The following is a 21,416-nucleotide window of genomic DNA, read 5'->3' on the forward strand; positions in this document are numbered from 1 at the left end:
TGAGAAATTTCAGTACTCAGGAAGCTGCAGGAAATAATGGGTGTGCAGCAGGAGTCTGCAATGAAACTGCTAGGATTCACCATTATTCTGCTGTCCCCAATGTATCTAGTACACATTTAAATGCTATTAAACATCTGCCCAGCTTTTATTGCATTGTTTTTTTAACCATTTCCACATAGTTCTAATGGAATCAGAGGTGACAAGTATCATTTGGAAAGAATGAGCATAATTGTCTATTGAGAGCTCACAAATTATATCACCACCTATGGTTAATAGTAAATATATTGAGATATTGCAAGAGTGTAATATAGTTTACTTTGAAATTGCCCCCTTAGTTATGCATCATTTGGCTGGAACAGTCAAAAGTGACATTAGTGCTACATCACATGAAATATTAAAGTACTCGTTTGATAGCAGAGATTTATCTTCTAACCTGGAAACTCTTTACATCATCCTTTATTAAAAAGTCTACTAAAAACAGGGTTAGCCAAAAAAAAAAAAAAAAAACAGTTGAATAATTATGTTTTCAAACTTAAAATAATTTAAAGTCACTAATAACAGCCATGTAATACTAGTGCCATTGAAAAAATAATAATTTTACAAAAACAACAGAAAATCACATTTTTAATAAGAAAAAGTGAATTTTCTTATAAATTATTTTCCAAATGTTGTTATTTTACTCTGTAATGTACCTTCAAGAGGATCTCTGGTGAGGCCCAGTTGACTAATAATGTAACGTGGGATATCTGTTTTGATGCCTTGACCTTCTTTAGCATGTCCTTCTGCTGCTTCCAGAAGATGATAAAATTCCTCTGGGTCAAATTCCTAAAAATGATGATTGAAAATTTGCATTGTTTAACCCAAAATTAACACACCCATTTGCTAAATATAAAAGAGTTACAGCACAGGAGATACCAAGACATTGCCATTAATTAAACAATTCTAAATAAAGTTCTTTACGCAGACGTTTTTTACTTCTAGTTTCATATTCAAAATAATGGCCTTTCATTTTTTCAACAAGTCAACATTAATTAACATAGAATAAGTAAGGTCCGATGGCCAGGGTGGACAGAAAAAACAAAAAAAAAACTCCAAAAGCTGGAGAAAAAAAATAAAATCTGTAGGGTTTCCAGACCACGAGACCACCCAGTCCCCCCATGGGCTTTTCAAACTGTTTCATAATCAGTTTTGGAACTGTGATGCCCTGGACGATGTGCAATCCACGTGACAAGGTGAGCAGACTAAAACACTTGACTGCACAAGACCACGTCACTGCAGCCAGTAGGTCAAGCCCTGACCCATTTAGCAGACTGCTGTGAGAACAGCATTTAAATGCTGCAACATCAGCTATGGAAGAATTGAAACTGGAGACTGTGCATCAGCCACATTCAGCCCCACCTTTAAACATCCACCCTGCACTATGGTAAAGGGTGAGGGGAGGTGTACTTGGAATGATTGTGCAGATGAGCAAGTTTTAGCACCAGCAGCTCACATTTAATTCTTTAGGAATGACCAGTTTATGAAACTTCATGCATATAAACAGTGGGAAACATATATAGTATTTTAGTTAACTGAATGAGTAAAGCGTTATGAGTTTATATGTAGCCTGTTGTTGTGTGATTTATTATTGTAGTAACAAATGTGTCTAAAAAAGGCCACTTGCATTTGAAAATGTAGTGAAGTAAAAGTGAAATGAGACAGAAAATTTTATACTCCAGTAAAACAGAAATATTCTCAAAACATTCTTAAATGCAGTAACAAAGTATTTCTACTTTGTTACTGTACAACACTGAAATACTTTCTTGCATGTTCACTTCAAGCTATAGACAGTAATATAATACCAGCAACAGAGACAATCAACAAAACTAGATGCACAGAAGACAACATATAGTATAAACAAAATATACAAGAAGATTTACTTGTCACCATGGGTGTCTGTCAAAGAGCCTTATGATCTGTGGATAATACATTTTCCTAGATGTAATAGTATGAGTGCTTATGTTCTTGTACAAATTTCAAGAAGGGAGGAGGGAGAAAAGAGACTATGTAGAATGGCTGAAATCTTTAATAATTATTCAGTTTACCTTTCTAAGGCAAGATGCATTACTGTGTTTTATGTCTTGAGCAAAAGCTGATGTATTCCAGTGATATATTCTGCTGCCTTCACCAATATTTGGGGGTCTGACCTTTCCAGGTACCATACCAGTGAAGTTTTTCACCATTGTTCACCTATACAAGCTGATAGGACATTTAAAGTTACTACCTTATCCTCAACATTCTCACTGATGTAGATGGCAGTGTGGTCTGCCTCTTGCTTCCTTAAGTCAATGAGCAGTACCTTTATGTTCCTGATATTAAGGGAGATATTGTCTTAATGGCATCACTGTGACAAAAAGAAAATCTCTGCTCTGTAGGTGGTCTCATCATTTGTTGATAAAACAGGCTAATAAAATAAAAAATTTCTGATGTATAAATATCAACAAAAAATAAATGAGACTACCTCACTTAAAGATGTAATTTCCACTGGACCTTTGTGCCTTATAACCTCAATATCTCCAGTACACAATATGATATTGACTACATTTTTACTTGATCCATAATAATTACTGAAAATTCTAAAATATTTAAGCATGTTAAAGAAAATGACTACATTTTTATGTTTGCCACTCTCATTATGGTTGATTTCATCAAAAATCTGTTCCCTCTTTGTGAATGCTCCTAATATAACAATAAGACAGGTCATATTCAACTTTTGCCTATGGGAAATACTAAAGAAGCAAATGACTAATTTGTGACAAGATTCGTGCTTGATCTGGAGTAACAAAAGTCATTTCAGATAGAGGTGTTGAGAGTGAGAAGACACTTTGTGGTGGCCCACCAGGTGCGCTGCACAGGAAGTTGGACATGAGGCCAATCTGACCCTCATTTTTTTCTCAGTGATTTAGCAGTATGTTATGACTTTGGTGCATTCTGCATGTTCTGCAATATTTTTCAATATAACTTTTCCACAAAAAATACTCTTACACTAAATTTCACAATAAAATTTTACAAGTCTCTGAAGCACTAGCTGCTAAATAATAATACTAAAAAAATAATGTCTACTGTGATGAGGAGTTTGAAATTTCCTTTTTATTTAATTTTACACATGTAACATACATTTGATAACTCTCTCAGATAAAGCCAGGGAGAACAGCTAGTCATTAAATAAATGTCAAATGCACTGTTGATTTCTGAAAAGGAAAAGATGGAGACAATGGCAGGGTATATGTTTACCGAAGTTGTAAATATTTAACTAAATGCAATGCATTCTGTAGCGTTTTTTTGGCAGAAGGAACATTATTACAGAAGATTTTTAGGTGTGCTGTAATAAAAGGAAACTGGTATTTTTTTGCACTTGATTTATTTATGTCATGTAGACAACTACTTAAAATATTCACATAATAGCCTACAAAGACATTATAAAATTTCCAGTTGTCTTTATGTACCCAGCACTCTACATATACTCTACATAATGATAAGAACATAAAAAAGAACTTAAAAAACAACAAATGCTCCATTGACATATAGTGAAACAGTCCTGTAAATATACTAGACTACTATATAATCTAAAAGACTTTTTATTGCCTAGAGCTTGCACAAAGGAAATTAAATACAAGTCATTTTAAAATGTAGCATTATTGAATGTAGCCAAGTATAACATGAAGGAAAAAAAAGAACTATATAATAAAAACACAATGATAATAGGCTTTGCAGGCCAGTTAGGTTGTTCTGGAAGCCAAACAAATGATTCCTTATTTTTTCTGATACACACTGAACTTCACTGTTCAATATTCTTGTCTAAATGTAAAGATAGCATAAAAGAAACTTACCAGGCACTCGAGTAGTCTAGCAGGCCTGGCGATGGCAATCAGAATTTTTTTGACAAGATCTTTTATGAAAGTTACCTCTCCACTTTCAGAACGTTCTTGTGACTGTAAGCAAAGAGGATTGTAAACATGACTTAAGTTTTTTTACTGCAATATTATACACCAAGATTACAAATTAATTGTGATCAAAAAAGAAGAAAATGTTTAATAACTCTGCTAAGAGATTTAGCGTATCAGGGAAAACAGTTTATAGTAGAGAGAAAAAAAACTGCTGAGCTACTGAATATACTGTGTTTCAAAAAGATCAATTTCAGCCAGTTCTATATAAGATGCAAAGAATATAGATTAGCTAAAATAGGTCTCATTGTGATGTACTTTATTATATACTCTACAGGAGAGAAAGTGAATTCAGCACCAAAAAAACTAAATCTACACATTTTTGGCCAATTAGTTACACTAAGACAGTGATGGCGAACCATTTAGAAACCAAGTGCCCAAACTGCAATCCAAAACCCACTTATTTATCGCAAAGTGCCAACATGGCAATTTAACCTGAATACCACCTAAAACTGAACACCAGCATAACCTAGGAGCTGGTGGTGGATTTTAGGAGGCCCAGGCCCCTCATGGACCCCGTGATCATCAGAGGTGAGTGTGTGCAGAGGGTACAGACCTATAAATACCTGGGAGTGCAGCTGGATGATAAATTGGACTGAACTGCCAATACTGATGCTCTGTCTGTCTATCTATCTACTGAGCTTTTAGTTTAGAAAAGCCACTCATACATTAACATCTTCTTTTGTCTTAAAAGAAAAACATAATAACAGAGCTTTCAATGATACAAACAACTTTTTGTTGAAAGGTTAAAGTTTGCATTCGGTATGCTTTTGAACAATTAATGTGATTTTTGCTGTTGTATGCATGCTGATAATTTGTCTAACCTTGGCTCATACTTTGTAAGCTTGAGAGCAACACATGCAGCACTCAGGTCATCTGTTAGTCTGTTTCTGGTGTCAGATTTGATTTAATTCAAAGCTGAAAACAGCTGCGCACAAGCATAAGATGTTCCAAACAAAGTAAGGAAAGCAATCTCAAGTGCCTTCATTGACTTAAGATTATTTGGCAGAGAATTCCACACTTTAAGGATTTCATTTTCATAACTAACTGTGCTGTCCTTTGTCATCCCTTCGATCCTCTCAAGTGTTTCACGCAGGTCTTCCCTATTAAGCTCCGCCCCCAAAGGTTCCATTATATATTACGGGTCGTGGATCAGGTGTGGCGATTAGCAACTCCCGCAAAATTACAGATGCGGACGACTCCTCACCTGTGCGCTTAAGCGAGGACAGCCCGCATTACAAAGCTCCGAAACCGCCCGCCACTCTACCATTACCCTTTAAGCGAAAGCGGCAATTATCTGTTAAAACTGGCCTTTTCAATTTTGAGCTGTGGACCCGCTATACCACATCCCCTCCAACCCCACCACGAGAATCACAGGCTCAAAAGGCTGCAGTCCGTGCCGCACCCTCAAGCAGCATGTGTGCCGCCCGCCTTACCCCAGACAGGAGAGGAAGGAAGCGCTCCCATTGGGCTGCTGGGCAGAGGGGCGGGTGATGTGAGAAACGTCCTCCCGCGCGTGAAGAGGGGAGCGGTGAGGGGAGCAGCCCGGCCCCGCATTCCTCTGGCTTTATAGTAACGAACTCTGTGCTCGGGCGACGGCGCGCGTGCCCACTGAGAGGGCTCTGAGTGGCCCCTTTGGCATGTGTGCCATAGGTTCGCCACCACTGCACTAAGATAAAAAAAATTATGATTTTCACAGTTTGATTAATTAAAAATGTATGTTGCAGATTTAAAAGTTTAAACACATAATGCTAAGGATCAACATCACAATTTTCTGTCATTTTAAGGTTTATGGAAACATATGATTTTAATATATTGTTAATTGATATTTAATAATTCATTGAGAGCACAGTAAAAATAAGATTTGTTATTCTCAAGGACTACAATTTGTTTTAGTACAGTCTCAATTTTGTGTTAATCATAAAAAAAGAAATACTATTCTAACTGTTTTGGTTTTACCCCTTCTCTGATTAATCCACACTTCTTCATAACAAAACTGAGAGAAGATGGCTCCTATCTTGGCAGCATTAGCATCTGGCAGGGATTAGTACTTTATAAGGTGTTAGCCCTTTGCATATCACACTCATAAAGAGCTACACAAGCACATATTAACAAAAGACCATTTCATAATGTACAGTATATTAATTAAAGTTGAAAACAACATATTCCTTGATTTTACATAGTTCTTTTTCTTGAGAATAAAATTATATTATAATGTAAATAACTAGGGTTTTATCAAATACCCTGAAGAAAAATAAAGCAATAGATTAATATCAATATAGCTAAATCCAAGGGGGGAAATGTGCAAGAAGTTAAAACACTGTTTAGAGCCACCTAAGGAACTGGAACTTTGTCCATTTTTTGGTTGTCTTTTTCAACTGCTGGAGCCAACAAATGTGTATAATGCTTACCTCTTGGCACAACTTTTCCAATTTCTCTTGCAGCTCAAAGAAGTATCTGGAAGTGATGAGTCCCTGGCGGGATTTTTCTAAGCAATCTCGTGCCAGTTCAATGATCTGATGATGAGCAAAACTGAGGACTCCATCTGCCAGAGGGAGCATACTGTCCAGGGAGTTGTTTCTGATAATTTCTTGAATTCTCTCTTCCATTTGAGCTGTGGCCTAATTGAAATTTTAAACAAATAACCACAAAAGCATCTACTGGTTAGAAAAAGTAACATTAGCAAAATTATGCATGCAAACATGCATCTGCATATTGATACTTTTGAACCCAAAATCTTCACAGTATTTACTGGGCCATGAATACAAGCTCAAATCTGCTAATATTTAAAGTTGTCCAAAAATGCTGTTTACCTTATGTAGAAAAGAGATTTGCCTTCTCATTTTTGGCAGTAAATATTTAAATGGGGCTATAATTTGTGCACAGCAACTACAATGGTAGAATAAGTGTTAACAGCACTTAAAACTGCCTTGAAACACAAGTCAATATAACAGCTACTCTGTCATGATCAGGCACAATGTTTCAGTGGCCAAGCAAGTCAAAAACTATATTTACGCATGCGGTATTCCAATGGCACTTTAGACAAGCATAAGCAGAGATGGCATGGATTTTAAAAGTTAGGGGATTCTAATTTAAAGCTTGAAAATCGCACACACACAAGTGCAGAAAAATACCTTTAGATGCCAAATATCTGGATAAACTAAATGAGATAACTTGGCTATTAGTTAACCAGACAAACTCTAAAAAGCAAACTCGATTCTGAAATGTTTTACGTCACCCACTAGTCAGCCTATTACTAGGAGTGTGGTTTTCCACTTTAGAGACATTGCAAATTAGACCTCATGTAACACCGTTGAGAAATTAATTCACATGTTTGTTTTAATTGACTATATTACTGAGCTCCAATCTGGACGGCTCTATTCAATAAGGGTGCGCACAAAAAAGCCAAGCTTCAAAAGGGTGACCTCAATTGGGTGTGGCGAATAAAGGCGTTCGTAGATAATTTAGTTCAAATGGCTCTGGAATATGTGAAAAGCAACCATAATAATAAATTTTCTGTAATAATTTTGTTGTGTTTGCCTTTATTCGCTGCGCCCAATTGAGGTCGCCATTTTGAAGCTCGCCTTTATTTACGCGCCCTTATTGAAGGATACCTATCTGGCCTGCCTAAGAAAAACAAAAAAATCAGTTGCAATTATTTTAGAATGCAGCAGCAAGAATATTAAACAGAAAAACAAACTCGAAGCACATCTCCCCAGTTTTAGTGTCATTACATTGGTTACCTGTGTCTATAGAAATGACTTTAAAATAGCAATAAAGGTAGATAAAGTGTTAAATAATTTAGCTCCATCCTATATTTTGGAATGCCTCTCCCCCTACATTCCTACTGAATATCCCCAATCCAAATAACCGATGTGTTATATTATTTGAAATTGGAAAAAATCAAATACTCAGTTAGAGGATCTGTACAGACCTTTTTCAAAACATGGCAGGATCTAATCAGTAATATTTTAAAATAAGTTCATAAAGCACAGAGAATTTTTTTTTTTTTTTTTAAATTAGGTATGTTTACAAGCCTTAAATTTAACGTTATTTGGCTTGCTCTCTCTCTCAGGGGTGGGGATCGATCTGTTCTTAACTCAATTTTTCTTTTTGTAAAATCTTGATTGCTTTGTATGGATTGTAATAAAATTAATAAATAAAAAAAAAAAAAATAGCAATAAAGGTAGATAAAGTCTTAAATAATTTAGCTCCATCCTATATTTTGGAATGCCTCTCCCCCTACATTCCTACTGAGTATCCCCAATCCAAAATGACTGTGACCAGAACTGCCTTCACTGCCTAAAAGAGTTAATTCTGTGTTTTTGGTTTTCATTAATTTTTATTGGCTACCTGTTGCCACTTCAAGGAAATGGCTAACAGGTCAGGAATATCTCTGAGCTAGGCATAAAAGAAGTGATGAGGTGACCTTTTGCTGTTATGTACCAAAAATCAGGCAGGCTAATACTGTTGAATATTTTCACAAACTGCTAAAAACTCACTTTTTTAAATTGGCTTTTTCATAGGTACATTTCAGTTGCACTATTAATGGCTATATAGCCTTAAGAATGATCATATTCTTAAGGTATTTGCAATCTTTACTAATCTCTACTTTTCTCATCTTAAGTTTCCAGTTTCTTTGGGGTGGTGTTTTGCGCCACCACCACCACCCGATCGAGGTACTGTGCAGCCACTTGTGCACTGCATTGAATCCTCTGGGGAGAAACCTGGAAAAAAATGAGGAAAGACTTAAGAACATTTATTTTAGGTAGAATGCCCAGTGGGTGGTGAGCGGTCTGTTGGCTTTGGATTACCTGCAGATTTTGTCTTTTTACTCTCACTTAACTGGAGTTTTTTTCACCAACCTGTGAGATGATAATGCTATACAACAGCAGATTGACGAAGAGAATTTTCTGAGATATTGTAAGCTTTTTAAAAAATGAAATGTGTGCTATATTAATCTGTTTTAAACAGTCTAAGGGGATTTCAGATAATTCAAACATTTACATATATTCCTGTAAAGACTTTTTTTACACTTCTCGTGTACAAATGTACAGTAGATGCCTAGGTTTCAGTGTCCTCCCAGTGTCTTCTGAATCACCTAGCTGATTCAGAAGAATATCCTGACATTGCTACTGGCTTAAAGGATAACTTTTGCTCACTACTAGACACTCTATTGTCTTTTCTGTTGTGTGTGTATATTATGATTTAATAGTATAGGCTCTGTTTCTAGTATCTTTGCATTGTCTTTTTTTTAATATTGCTTATTTTCTTCTCTCTACATCATGCCACTACTCTGTATTTAACAGAAAATAAAAAACTAAAATTCCAGTGAACTTTTATTTGTTACAAAAGGAAATAAATTATATTTGTAAAATGAAAACTGATAACCAACAAAGCAAATAGCATAAAAAATAAATTGTTGGATGGACAGAAGTTTTTCCACATAGCAAAGGAAATCAAGCTCTGTAGAATTTTAAATATTTTTTCTAACTTTGTGGTCATTCAGTTTATCTTTGAAATTTAACAAAAATGCATCTGTAGCTATAGTAGCTGTCGAACTTAATACAAAAAAAGATGAAACTCAAAATTCCATTATTTCTCTGAATTAATGACTACCAATGAATAGCCAAAGAGATCTTATGAAGCTTCACCAAACACGCTACTCTGTAAAGTTATACAATGGGTCGGTGATCATTAAAGCTCTTCTGCACATGACCCTAGTGTCCAAAATTTGCATTGGCTTTATTTCCTCAAAGAACTGAAGTTACAACTGTGCAGTCTGTGTCTGTTTCTCTTTCTTTTTTCCTTCATACTGCACTTGGCCAGAGGGAGAAAGGATATGTATTAAAAATTTGGTTTGCTGTTTTCACACTAAAGGATTTATAATAACTTTTAACGTTAATCTTAAGAGACATCAATATAATCGTGTTTGTTCATTATACTATTCTAGACTCTCTGTTTTTGTTCATCTTAACTACGTGTGATGATATACACAAGGATAAAAATATCTATATTTATACATTTAAGTGAATTCTCTGTAATTTATAGATTAGTTAATCATAAATTCAGTGACACAGTGAGCACAAAACACGGAAGCAATAACAATAAACTTTTTGTCTTTTTTACATCTTACAATAAATTAACGACGACTTACCTTTGGAAACCGTTCTTTATAAACATGGTTCATCATAATAATTTCATGGTCACAGCAGGCTGGTGATCGTCCAGGACTACAGACAGAATAATCAATCAACCAAAATTGCAGTATATAAACAGTTCCACAGCAATGAAAAAGATAAATACCTTATTTAGCCAGATATTTAAAATGAAAAATGTTGACTACAAATTTGGAATTGTATCAGTAGGATATTGATTCTTATTTTTCCATTTGTTGTCTTTTAAAAATTTTCAATGTCATGAAAATAATGTAAAGATAAACATTAACAAAACACTTTTATACAAAATCAGCTTTGTATTAATTAGCCTTAGTAGTTTCACATTTTTGTTTAAGGAGATGAAAATTTTACAACAATCTTAAAACATGTTTTTTAGAAAGCGATCTGCTGACACATTTAGACAATTACATAGAAACTGGCACATTAAGGACCAACGGTTTCTATTTCACATTAATTTAGACACATCAGGTAAACAGAAATGAATGTTCTTGTCAAAATGGCATTTTTTTGTCAGAAAACTTCTGCATTGAAAATACAGAATCAACTTAAAAAATAGGTTTTCGAAGTATGCTCACGAATGATAAAGTAAAACAAAACTACAGAGACTGCAGCAAAAGTTATAACCTTTTTATTTTTGCATAAGATCATCAACATTAACAGTGAAGGGTATCAAATTAACATTTCCTTTAATGTTTCTTCTCTGATTCATTATCAGATAGTTCTTAAATAGAAAAGATACCAGGAACAAGAAGGAAATCATTTACTAAAAGAAAATAGTTCGGTTTTGACAACAGTCTGTTGCTATTTACCACTGATAAAAACTTCTGATTGTACCTGAGACTCCGGGATCGTGGCCGCATTGGTGTTGATCGCCGGGTTTCATTTCCAGCAATACTTTCTGTACAGAAATGTTTAGACAGAAAGTGTAATTCATCAGCTGTTGGTTGATATGGAAGCTGATGAAGCCTGTCCTGTGAGGAGCAGGATGACTAGAAACAAATGAAAATTGCATAGCATAGTAAATAAAAAAAGACAAAATATAACCTACAACTAAAAATAAAATAAAAAAAACAGTGAAGGACCACAAGATAATCATTTGAAAGAACTAACCTTTATATAAATACACTCAGTTTTCACTAGCACAATTTTTTTTCTTTAGCCAGAGATGCTGCTGTATTTTGGAATTTTTTTGCCCATGGATGCCTTTTTTACTGTTAACTCACTTTTAGTTTTGGATAAATCCCAGAGGCAGAAATTAACATTATGATGATAAATGTATTAAGTCATCTATTTTCATTTACATCTATCAATACTTCTTACATAAAGCTATGAGCGTAAAAGAATATTCCACCCAAAATGATATTTTTGAATATGTTACTTACTCCATGCAGTTTGTAGTGATGGTTGAAAAAAATATTTAATTGTATGTTTTCATAGGTAACAGATGAGAACAAATGTTTTGATAGAACTGGAATCTATGGAGACCAGTGCTGGCCACGCAATCAATATAAAAACTTTATCAAAAAAAATCTCATATTATGAGATTTCACCATATGCTCGTAAATGTGCAAAATGTGTTTTAATTATAATTTTTTGGTAAAATATTAACAATGAAAAACTAGAGCATTGAATGAAGGGAAATAAATTAACATGGAAATGTCCTTTACAATAGAAGACAGAACTCTCGACCAATGCATGGGAGGAGAGGCAGGTTAATTCAGTTTACATGGAACCTTAATTAAATTGATATGGAGGTGTTCTTAAATATAACTCATTCTAAGCAGTTAAGTCTCTTGTCATGGTCTTCAAGAAGTTTAGAATATTTCTCATACATTCTTTTTTTTAATATCAATAACTGCCTGGTTTGGGACATGCCAAATTAATTAACCTGTTATGCCACCTGAGTATCATCATGATCATAAGGTACAAACTGTATCCGAAATTTGGATACCTGGTATGATGTGAATGTGTAACAGGGTTAAAATTCATGAAAAATAGATACAAAACAAATACTTGTTTCCAAATTTAAGGAAAATGAAATAATAATTTATAATTTATGCTTAAGTGTGAAAATCAACTCGAATTTAGGGGAAAAAGCCATTACAGCCTATGTACAGGGTTTTTTTGACTGGCTTTTGGGGCTTTACAGTTAATCATTAAGCATATGAGATGACAGCCAGTAGAGACTCACTTTGAAAAGCTGCTGCTGTGTCTAATTCAGCCTAAAGGTACTGAAGAGGAAACAAGTGTCGAGTGAATGATTTATTCATTATCTCCCCTTCCAATTTCCAAATATCCAATTTTAGGACCTTTCCCCAACTGTTCCCATAGCTTGGCCTCACATCAGGGAAAGCTCTCACATTCAACCCAGGCAGGACAGCAGCTAAACCTGGTTGCCACTACAGGTGTGCTTAGTATTAAATTATGCTAAATAATATACGGTATATATATATTTTTATATATACTTTTTTCCTCACAAGTATGCTTTTTAATTAGGCAGTCACCACATTCTTAGGATATGCAACACAATTTCAAGTTTAAATTTATTGTCATATCTACAAGGAACTGTAGATCTGCCCATCACTCACTAATGTGGTTAAATATGAAAGTCCTGTTCTGTATATAGTGTATATTTGTTTATGGATATCTCATCACAAAATTATATTATTTCTGCAGATTCTAGTAAAGCATTTAGAGTAATATGCTAATTACTGTTGTATAAAACAATTGAAGAATAATATAATTAATACTACAAATATTTCTTTCTTTCTTTCTTTAAAACATAATAACCACAGACTCAAATGTTAATCCACCATCAGCTATTGTTAATCTGATATATTTTATAAAATACAGCAAAAAGAGTTCATGTTTCAATGCATTTTATTTATAGAAAAAAAAAAACATTTTTTTTTTTTTAAATATGTCAACAACATGACATACTGTATATATTTATCAAATGATGAAAGCTACCATCTTAATTTTTGGTGCAGCAAAAGATTTTGCTAAATTAGAAACATCTTCCTATCTGCAATGACATTTCAAGCCACAGTCAACTGAAATGCTCATAGGAATCTTTCAAAGTGTAAAATATCTCATACCAATTAAGCTACATTTTAATGTGTTGTTTTTTCCAAAATGTACTAATTAGAATTTATGGATAATGCACTGTAACACAGATGATGTGAGAGCCTGTTAGAGAAGGTGCAGAGCTGTTAACCATCCCACACTATAATACCAGCTGTTGGGACGAGGAAAGATGGTATTTTTAAAAGAGTACATTTGCGTTTCTGATGGAACATTGGAAAACTGTGTTTGAACAGAAAAGTTTTTAATAGACTAAACTATCTGGATTAAGCTATAATTTATTTAATTGTAGTATATTGAATAATAAAGATAATGTTACTCGAAACCAGGTAAGAGTTTTCTGCTTGACATTTTAATATGTTTTTGTCATATCTTTTAGTAAAAATACACAAAATTTAAAAATAAAAGTACTACTGCAGAGAGAGAGATTTTGGATTATCACTGATTTTCATAAATCCATATGCAATTAAGCAGACTATTTTTCTATCTTTAAGAAATCACATGTTCTGGGCATGTTAACTGGCATACAAACCTGGCATTGAGGAATTCCTGTATTACATTCAGCACTCAGATGGTATAAGGGTAGGTGGGCAGAGATTTATAACTCAAAGAACAAACTCATTGCACGGAGTCTCCTTCTCCCTGTTTCTCACCTTTCAACTCTGATGCCATAACATCTTAAAGCAACTAGTTTGCATTATCTACATGTCTTCTTAAAAATAAAAACAAAAAGAGTCATTCTAAGCAAAATATAACGGCAAGAAAAAAACAGCACATAGTGTATTAATATTTTATTATGCACAGGATTAAAAGATATACCCAGGAGTTTTATTTTAAATGGCAAACAGTACTTTTGCTAAATAAAGATAATAAAATGATGTACATTATTACCTAAGACTAAGTTGGTTTAATTGAAGTGTAAGCTTGGAGACAATGTCTCCAAATGTGCTACTGGAGTTAACATTTAAGCGCTGTTGAAGAACAAAACTAAAACCAGTAAAATAATTACAGGGAATTTGATCCTACTGACCAAGATCCCTAAAAACAAAACTATATTAACCTGAGTTCAGTGGTGAAATGCATTGTGCAATGTTAAACACTGGATGTAAAAAAGAAATTTGGGGACTTACTGAAACTGTTGAACTTGGTGTATTGGTTCCATAACCTGAAGAGGGAAGTGATGCCAAAGACCAACGTCTTCCATCAGTTCTACAGGGGAAACAAGCATGGGTTTTTATTAAATAAATTATAGCTTAGTTCATGCTTTTGTGAGGCTGATAAAGCACATGTTCTGTTTTTTTTTGTTTTTTTTTTATTAGGATTGAAGACATGTCATAGTTTAAATAACAAAGAACAGTGCTTTATTATACCTGTATGTTCTTGAGATTTCTTAATTACGTAAAGGAGAAAAGGTAAAGACATTTAACAATGCTACTCCACAGACAAAAACAAAACACAAAATAAAACTAACCAACAAAAATAATATTCATTGAATAATAAATTAAATATTCCACATTTAAGAAATAATTTTGGTTTGAAAGCATTTCGTCTAATCCTATGTTAAATATTTTCTAAAACACCAAATATAGCAATCAATACACTTTGCTCACATATTTTTAGAGTGACATAAAATTTTGTTTTATTTACTTCAACTTCTTAATTAAAATATTAAAACTAATATTACAACTTCATTCATAACGGACATTACATTTACTTTTGCAGTGTAAGTTGCTTAACAGGCTGGTCCATTGATTCATATAAAAGATAAAATAATGAGATAAAAGATATATAATAAGATATAAAAGATAAAATAAAAGATCCCTTTTTTGCATCAGGAGTGGGCAGGAGGAGGAGTATAGGAAGCTAATCAAAGACTTTGTTAAATGATGCGACTCAAACCACTTACATCTTAACACCAGCAAAACCAAGGAGCTGATAGTGGATTTTAGGAGGCCCAGGCCCCTCATGGACCCCGTGATCATCAGAGGTGACTGTATGCAGAGGGTGAAGACCTATAAATACTTGGGAGTGCAGCTGGATGTTAAAATGGACTGGACTGCCCATATTGATGCTCTGTGTAAGAAAGGTCAGAGTGGACTATACTTCCTTAGAAGGTTGGCGTCCTTCAACATCTGCAATAAGATGCTGCAGATGTTCCACCAGACGGTTGTGACGAGTACCCTCTTCTATGCGGTGGTGTGCTGGGGAGGCAGTATAAAGATGAAAGTTACCTCACGCCAGGACAAACTTATTAGGAAGGCAGGCTCTATTGTAGGAATGAAGCTGGACAGTTTAACATCTGTGGGAGAGCGACGGGCGCTAAGCAAGCTCCTGTCAATAATGGAGAATCCACTGAACAGGATCATCTCCAGGCAGAGAAGTAGCTTCAGTGACAGACTGCTGTCACTGTCTTGCTCCACTGACAGACTGAGGAGATCGTTCCTTCCCCACACTATGCGACTCTTCAATTCCACCCCGGTTATAAACGCTAACATTATTCAAAGTTATTGTCTGTTTTTACATGCATTTTTATTACTCAGTATTGTTTTTTGTATCAGTATACTGCTGCTGGATTATGTGAATTTCCCTTTGGGATTAATAAAGTATCTATCTATCTATATATTGTAGATGTAAGAAAATATATAAAGATTATGCTATTGTACCAGATTGGTAGAGTTAACAGGACAAATAGAAATAAATACAGTACATACAGACAATGTTAGATATGTGGGTAAACAAATCAATAAAACCCAAGGGATATAAAAAGACATATACTGTATAGCACAACCTCTAACACCGACAATATATTCATAAAAAAATCTAATTTAAATTAAATGTACAGCAAGGCCTAAAAGCCCTCTGATAAAACAAGTTGTATACTCTTTCTAAAAAGACATTTAGTATATTGAGGAATATTTTTCCATACAAACTGAGGACAGTGTAAAAGCTCAAGGCAGCACCTCAACTTCCCTTTTATTTTACTTTGGGGAGACAAAGCAGGGCCATTGTCAGTGGCCTAGGATTGTGTTAGTGCTTTGAAGCAAGCAAAAGTAACTTTACATATACAGTACTTTAATATTTGCAGGTAGCAATTATTGTCAAAGAGCTAAACAGAAAGACTAACATGGAACCATTTGCTTTCACTAACATTCTTGCTACTTGCTAATACACATTAGAAACATGTTTTGCAGTAGACTAGTGAGAAGAGTGCTACAAAAACCAAATATATTTTTAATACAAGTACAGATTAATTTATTAAGTTGTGAGAGGAGTGATATACATTTTGCTATGTTCATTAAATAAAAGGAGCCTGTGATAATAGAACATGTACAGGGAAAATTATATTGGGGCAAACATTACAATGAAGTATCTCACAGATGACCTGTCTGGCAAAATAACCAACCTGTTTTTTCTGCAAATTGTTTTACATGCTCTCTGGTTGATGATATTACTTTTATTTTAATTATGTTTAAGTAAATTCAAAACACATCAAATCCTTTATATTATTAAACAGTCACACAATCCCTTCATGCTACAGTCAGTACTTGGAGGCAAACACATTCAATTCATCAGCAAGCTGTAAAAACCAATGACATGCCTGTGTAACATTTCATTTTATTCAAGTGCCTATAAAGAGAAAATCAAAGGCTTCAAAATAGATAGAACCACATAGAGCAGTCATTTGCTTGAGTGGTGTAATCACTTGGCTTGAAAAATGACAAAAACATGTAATTTACTGTGCTTAACAGGTTTATTACAATAAAGGGTTTCACAAGGCAGGAAACAACCCTGGAGATGGGGTGCCAGTCCATCACAGAACATACTCATACAGAGCCATTTTAGTATTTCTAATAAACACCTTGTGGAAGACCAAAATGTATTCTACTCAACTTCATGAAGATCAATACAATTTTTCCAAATGTTAAAGAAGAATTTTTGGTCGACATTGTCAAAAGCAGTGCTTTAAACTAAGAGAACTATAATAACACACATTTACAGTATTTTTAGTATCAGTAGAGTCTGACAGTGTTTGTTAGTTTAACTAGAGCAGCTTCACTTTTATCAATGGTCCTAAAATTAGACTGAAACCTCACATGGATCTTACCTTTGCCACTTAAATCTGATATCTAATTAAATACCTTCTAAAACTTTTTCCAAGAAAATTGAGATATGATATACACTTAAAGTTAAAAAGTTGAGAAGGATCAAGTGCAGTTCTCTTTGAGATACTTGATGATACATTTTCAATGAAGAAGGTAATTATTACATTATTCTCTGACAAGTAAGAATAGCTTCAAGATTTATGTAATCTTCCATAAATCAGTACCTATTCCTTTTGTCTCTGTCTTAAAGCACTAGGAATTTGTTTAATAAATGATTGAAATTCTTTACATCTGGATGTTGAACATAGTTCAACTCAATACGAATATGGTTATGGCAGAATTCATTAATGTGCTCAATGAGTGATCACAGATTTTTAGATTACATTTGACATGGTGTAACTGTTGTTGCTTTCCAGAGCACCAATGTAAATTGCTTTCTTTACTTGTGACTTTATTATGAAAACCTGCTATATTGTCTTTCTCGTTTTATTTTGATTCGTGATAATATAAATGTTCACCCTGAGCTCATGTATTTCTTTATTTCTAAATTAATTCACTGGGATATTAAAAGTAAATAAAGATTATTGAGGATGCATGAGGTCAATAGCAAATTTAAGTTGTACATTAAAATATTAATTTAATTTAGAGAAAAAGATAAAAAGTAATACAGTAGTATCACCTAAATCTCCATTACAAAAAACACTTCATTTTATTTGTTGAATCAGTAAGTACTTTATTAAGATCCAAGTCTTTAAATTAAAATATGTCGATATGCCCATAAAAAAGAAAAATCTGATAACACAAAGATCCCATCAATATATCAAATATAAAGTCATTAGGTTTCCACTAAGAAAGCACATTTCGATATATGAATATTTATGCAAATGAAAGTCATCTGCAAATGTTAAAAGAGGCAAAGTTCAGTGTAGCTTGTACAGTAGATGTATTTAACAAGCACACTATAAAGCTTAAGTGCTTGTCAGGCAATGTGGTTGATTTTGTGTAACTGATCCAGTTAAAAATGGTATTTAGTATATATTACACCCCTGCATCCTGATCTTATTAACAACCTTGTGGGAAATGCGGATGTGGGACTGCTGATACCATCAGCTAGTGCGCTGCTACAGATGATTTTGTAAGTGCTCACAAAGTAAGAGCATCGACAAATATGGCATCAAATGTGGCAACTGCTGTATTTTTTTTTCTTTTCAAACACTTTGATATAACAGTTTTATTGTCTCACTAAATTATAGAATTTATCTTACAGCATATCTTTATCACAAAAAAAAGATATGTTTCCAAGCATTTGATATGATATGAAGTGCCTTTCAGACAGCCTTGGTGTCACAATCCCTCCTAATCCATTAACAGCTGTGTTTGTTGTTCTTCCAGATGGGCTTAAAGTGGAGAAGGACAAACAAACTGTGATTGCCTTTACTACACTATTGGCACACAGACTTATTTTGCTAAACTGGAAGAATCCTAACTCTCCTTTTCTAAGTCAGTGGGTTACTGATGTTTTATACTATATGAAATTGGAAAAAATCAAATTTTCACTTAGAGGACCTGGCTGGCTGGATCTAATCAATAATATTTTAGAATAAGCTCTTAAAGCACTGAGGAAGTAGGTTCTCTCCCCATTTCTTTGTCTTCTCCATTTGTCTGTATTCACCTAATAAACTCATCAATTTATTTATTTTTACTATTTTTAAGTTTTATTCCATTGGCCATGCTCTCTTTCTCAGGGGTGGGGGTTGATTTGTTTTCAATTCTATTTTTTGTAAAAATTGATCTATTTATATGGAATGAATTACAATAAAATCAATAAAATTTTAAAAAAAGAGAGATGTGTTGCCAAAACCAGTGAATCATTAAAGAGCATTTTTTCTTTATTTACTGTGTTTAACATATGTGACAATAAACCTGAGATAAACTGGTTAAACTACATTTTCAAAAAAGCCAACACTGATGTTCACCTGCATATCATCATTAGGTTTTTAATACCAGTTAACTGTCAGTGATTTTTGAAGTTAATAAAAAAAAAAAAAAAAAAAAACCACAAATTAACCAATGGGGCCACGCCTCGATTGAACAGGATGAAGCAGGATTATTTCTATAGCTGATGAAGATGCTGTTTTTCAGGATGTGATAAGAGGAGAACAGGTGCTTTTGGGTGAATAAAAGTAATAAGTAACTTTGTTCTTATTTGTTGCCAGATATGTATTTAAACCCATTGCATGCCGAGGCAATACTAATTTTAGGCTTTTATGCTAAGGGAGAGTAAAGATTTTAACAGGTTTTAGCTTTAAATAAATCAACTAAATCACTTTTGTAATGTTACCAAATACCCTAATTTGGTGGTGTCTTTGAATATGGAGTTCTGCTACAATCTCTTTCATACCAACACCAGCAAGAATTGAATTTAGCAGTTCAACAGTAAGCAGCTTAAGCGAATTAAAAGTATTATGCCCTGGTTAAAAAACAAACAATAATGTACACAAAGAAAAAAAACAAATAATGTACACAAACTAGTACTTAGTACCATACCATAATTCAGCATCATCTATCAACATCTACATTAAGACACTGCTGATTCTGATTTAGTAAGTTAAAATATTAATGTTTCAGTATGAAAAATTACATAACAGGTACATTGACATCTTTCTCTTTCAATTCACTAACCTTAATTATATGAAGACAGCTTGATATAGGAATACTACATTTAATCCTTGTAAAATATGGTTATTAACCCCACAGAAGAGATTTTAACTGTCACACAGAAGATAGGCACAATCATCTTCATTAAAAGAAAAAGCAACTACACTGAACATGTACCTGCTGTCTCTTTTTATTTAATTTGTTTAAACCTGGCCTCAAGTCTCACCACATTATACAGCTCAAAATGATATGTAATCTTTTACATAATTTAGTACCTTTAAGTGATTACTTCATATTAGGTCTCTTTTGTTCTCTGCTTTCTACATAGAATGGGATATTGAATTTAATTTAAAGAAGATAAAGAGCTGTATGCTTGATATGCACCTAAATCTCAGAAATGTGTTCCTTAATATCAACTAAAATAAGTTAAATAGGAAAATGTTTATGATATTATATATAAGCAGTTGTGATAAACTGTGAACTTGTAAATATTAGCAAAACATTTTTTCCAAACATACTGTAATAAAATATGTTTTCAGATGAATTTTTTGGTAAACATTTGTTAATTTTTACAAATTGATAACTAGGAGCAGGAACTTCTATAAAGGCAATATGGATGCTTTGTATAAAGGAAGATCAAAAAGAGGGTGCCAGCACCATTCTAGAGTAATTAAATTTTATTAACTAGCTCTCATTTAACATGCAATCCTTTTTTAAAAATGTGTCAAGGACTGGGGAAACAAATTATAGAATAGATCTTTAAGGAAATTTATTCTACATTAGATATTAATGCAAAGCATTTTGTAACTTTAATTTAATACCTTCGTGCAAAAGTGAAATGGATGGAGGCACTAGGAGAGAAATTTCTTGGACTGTCTTGAGGGCTTGTTCCTGTAAGAAAAACAATAATAAAAAAGTGATTAATTGTTACTTTTATTAAAATGTAATAGTTAAAAAATTAATTGCTCAAGACATTTTATAGTGATAATATTCATTTTAGGGTTGTATACTTTTTAACTGAGTGAAGACATGAAAGTTACAAAAATGTTTTTGAAAGATAGCAAGCCAGTTGCATGATGAGCAAAGTCACAGGAGACAAAGTTTGGAATGTCAATCTGGTACATTACAAAGGTTACCTTGTGCTACCCCACTTGTTTATCCCCATGTACCTTTAACTAAATGACAACAGTATGTGATGGTACCATAACATCAAATGCTGCAGCTTCATTTCCAAGAAAATAATCTGCCAGTTAGCTTCATTAATGGTGATGAACTCCTTCATGTGTAGAGATTACTTTTCTACGAAATGTTACTGTATATGTTACCTGCCAGAAGCACAGCTATCCACTTTGAAGATTCAAGTCACTAAAAAAGATTTCACATGCAGCTTCTGTGGTCAATGTGTCTCC

At 33.6% G+C, this 21,416-nt stretch overlaps 1 protein-coding gene across 6 annotated transcripts in view; it reads right to left on the bottom strand.

Moving 5' to 3' along the window:
- The window catches only part of mast4 (microtubule associated serine/threonine kinase family member 4), a 454,258-nt gene that overhangs the window by 52,480 nt on the left and 380,362 nt on the right, over positions 1-21,416 (bottom strand). For all 6 annotated transcript variants that reach the window (XM_039758648.1, XM_039758649.1, XM_039758651.1 and 3 more), the window contains 7 exons: positions 20,829-20,898; positions 14,377-14,455; positions 10,997-11,151; positions 10,141-10,216; positions 6,395-6,604; positions 3,870-3,971; positions 693-825 (listed from right to left, as the gene is read on the bottom strand). In XM_039758648.1, the coding sequence (XP_039614582.1) occupies positions 693-825; positions 3,870-3,971; positions 6,395-6,604; positions 10,141-10,216; positions 10,997-11,151; positions 14,377-14,455; positions 20,829-20,898 (825 nt within the window). The remainder of the gene's footprint in view (positions 1-692; positions 826-3,869; positions 3,972-6,394; positions 6,605-10,140; positions 10,217-10,996; positions 11,152-14,376; positions 14,456-20,828; positions 20,899-21,416) is intronic.

Source organism: Polypterus senegalus, chromosome 7, assembly GCF_016835505.1.
Source record: "Polypterus senegalus isolate Bchr_013 chromosome 7, ASM1683550v1, whole genome shotgun sequence".
In the NCBI taxonomy this organism is placed as follows: Eukaryota; Metazoa; Chordata; class Cladistia; order Polypteriformes; family Polypteridae; genus Polypterus; species Polypterus senegalus.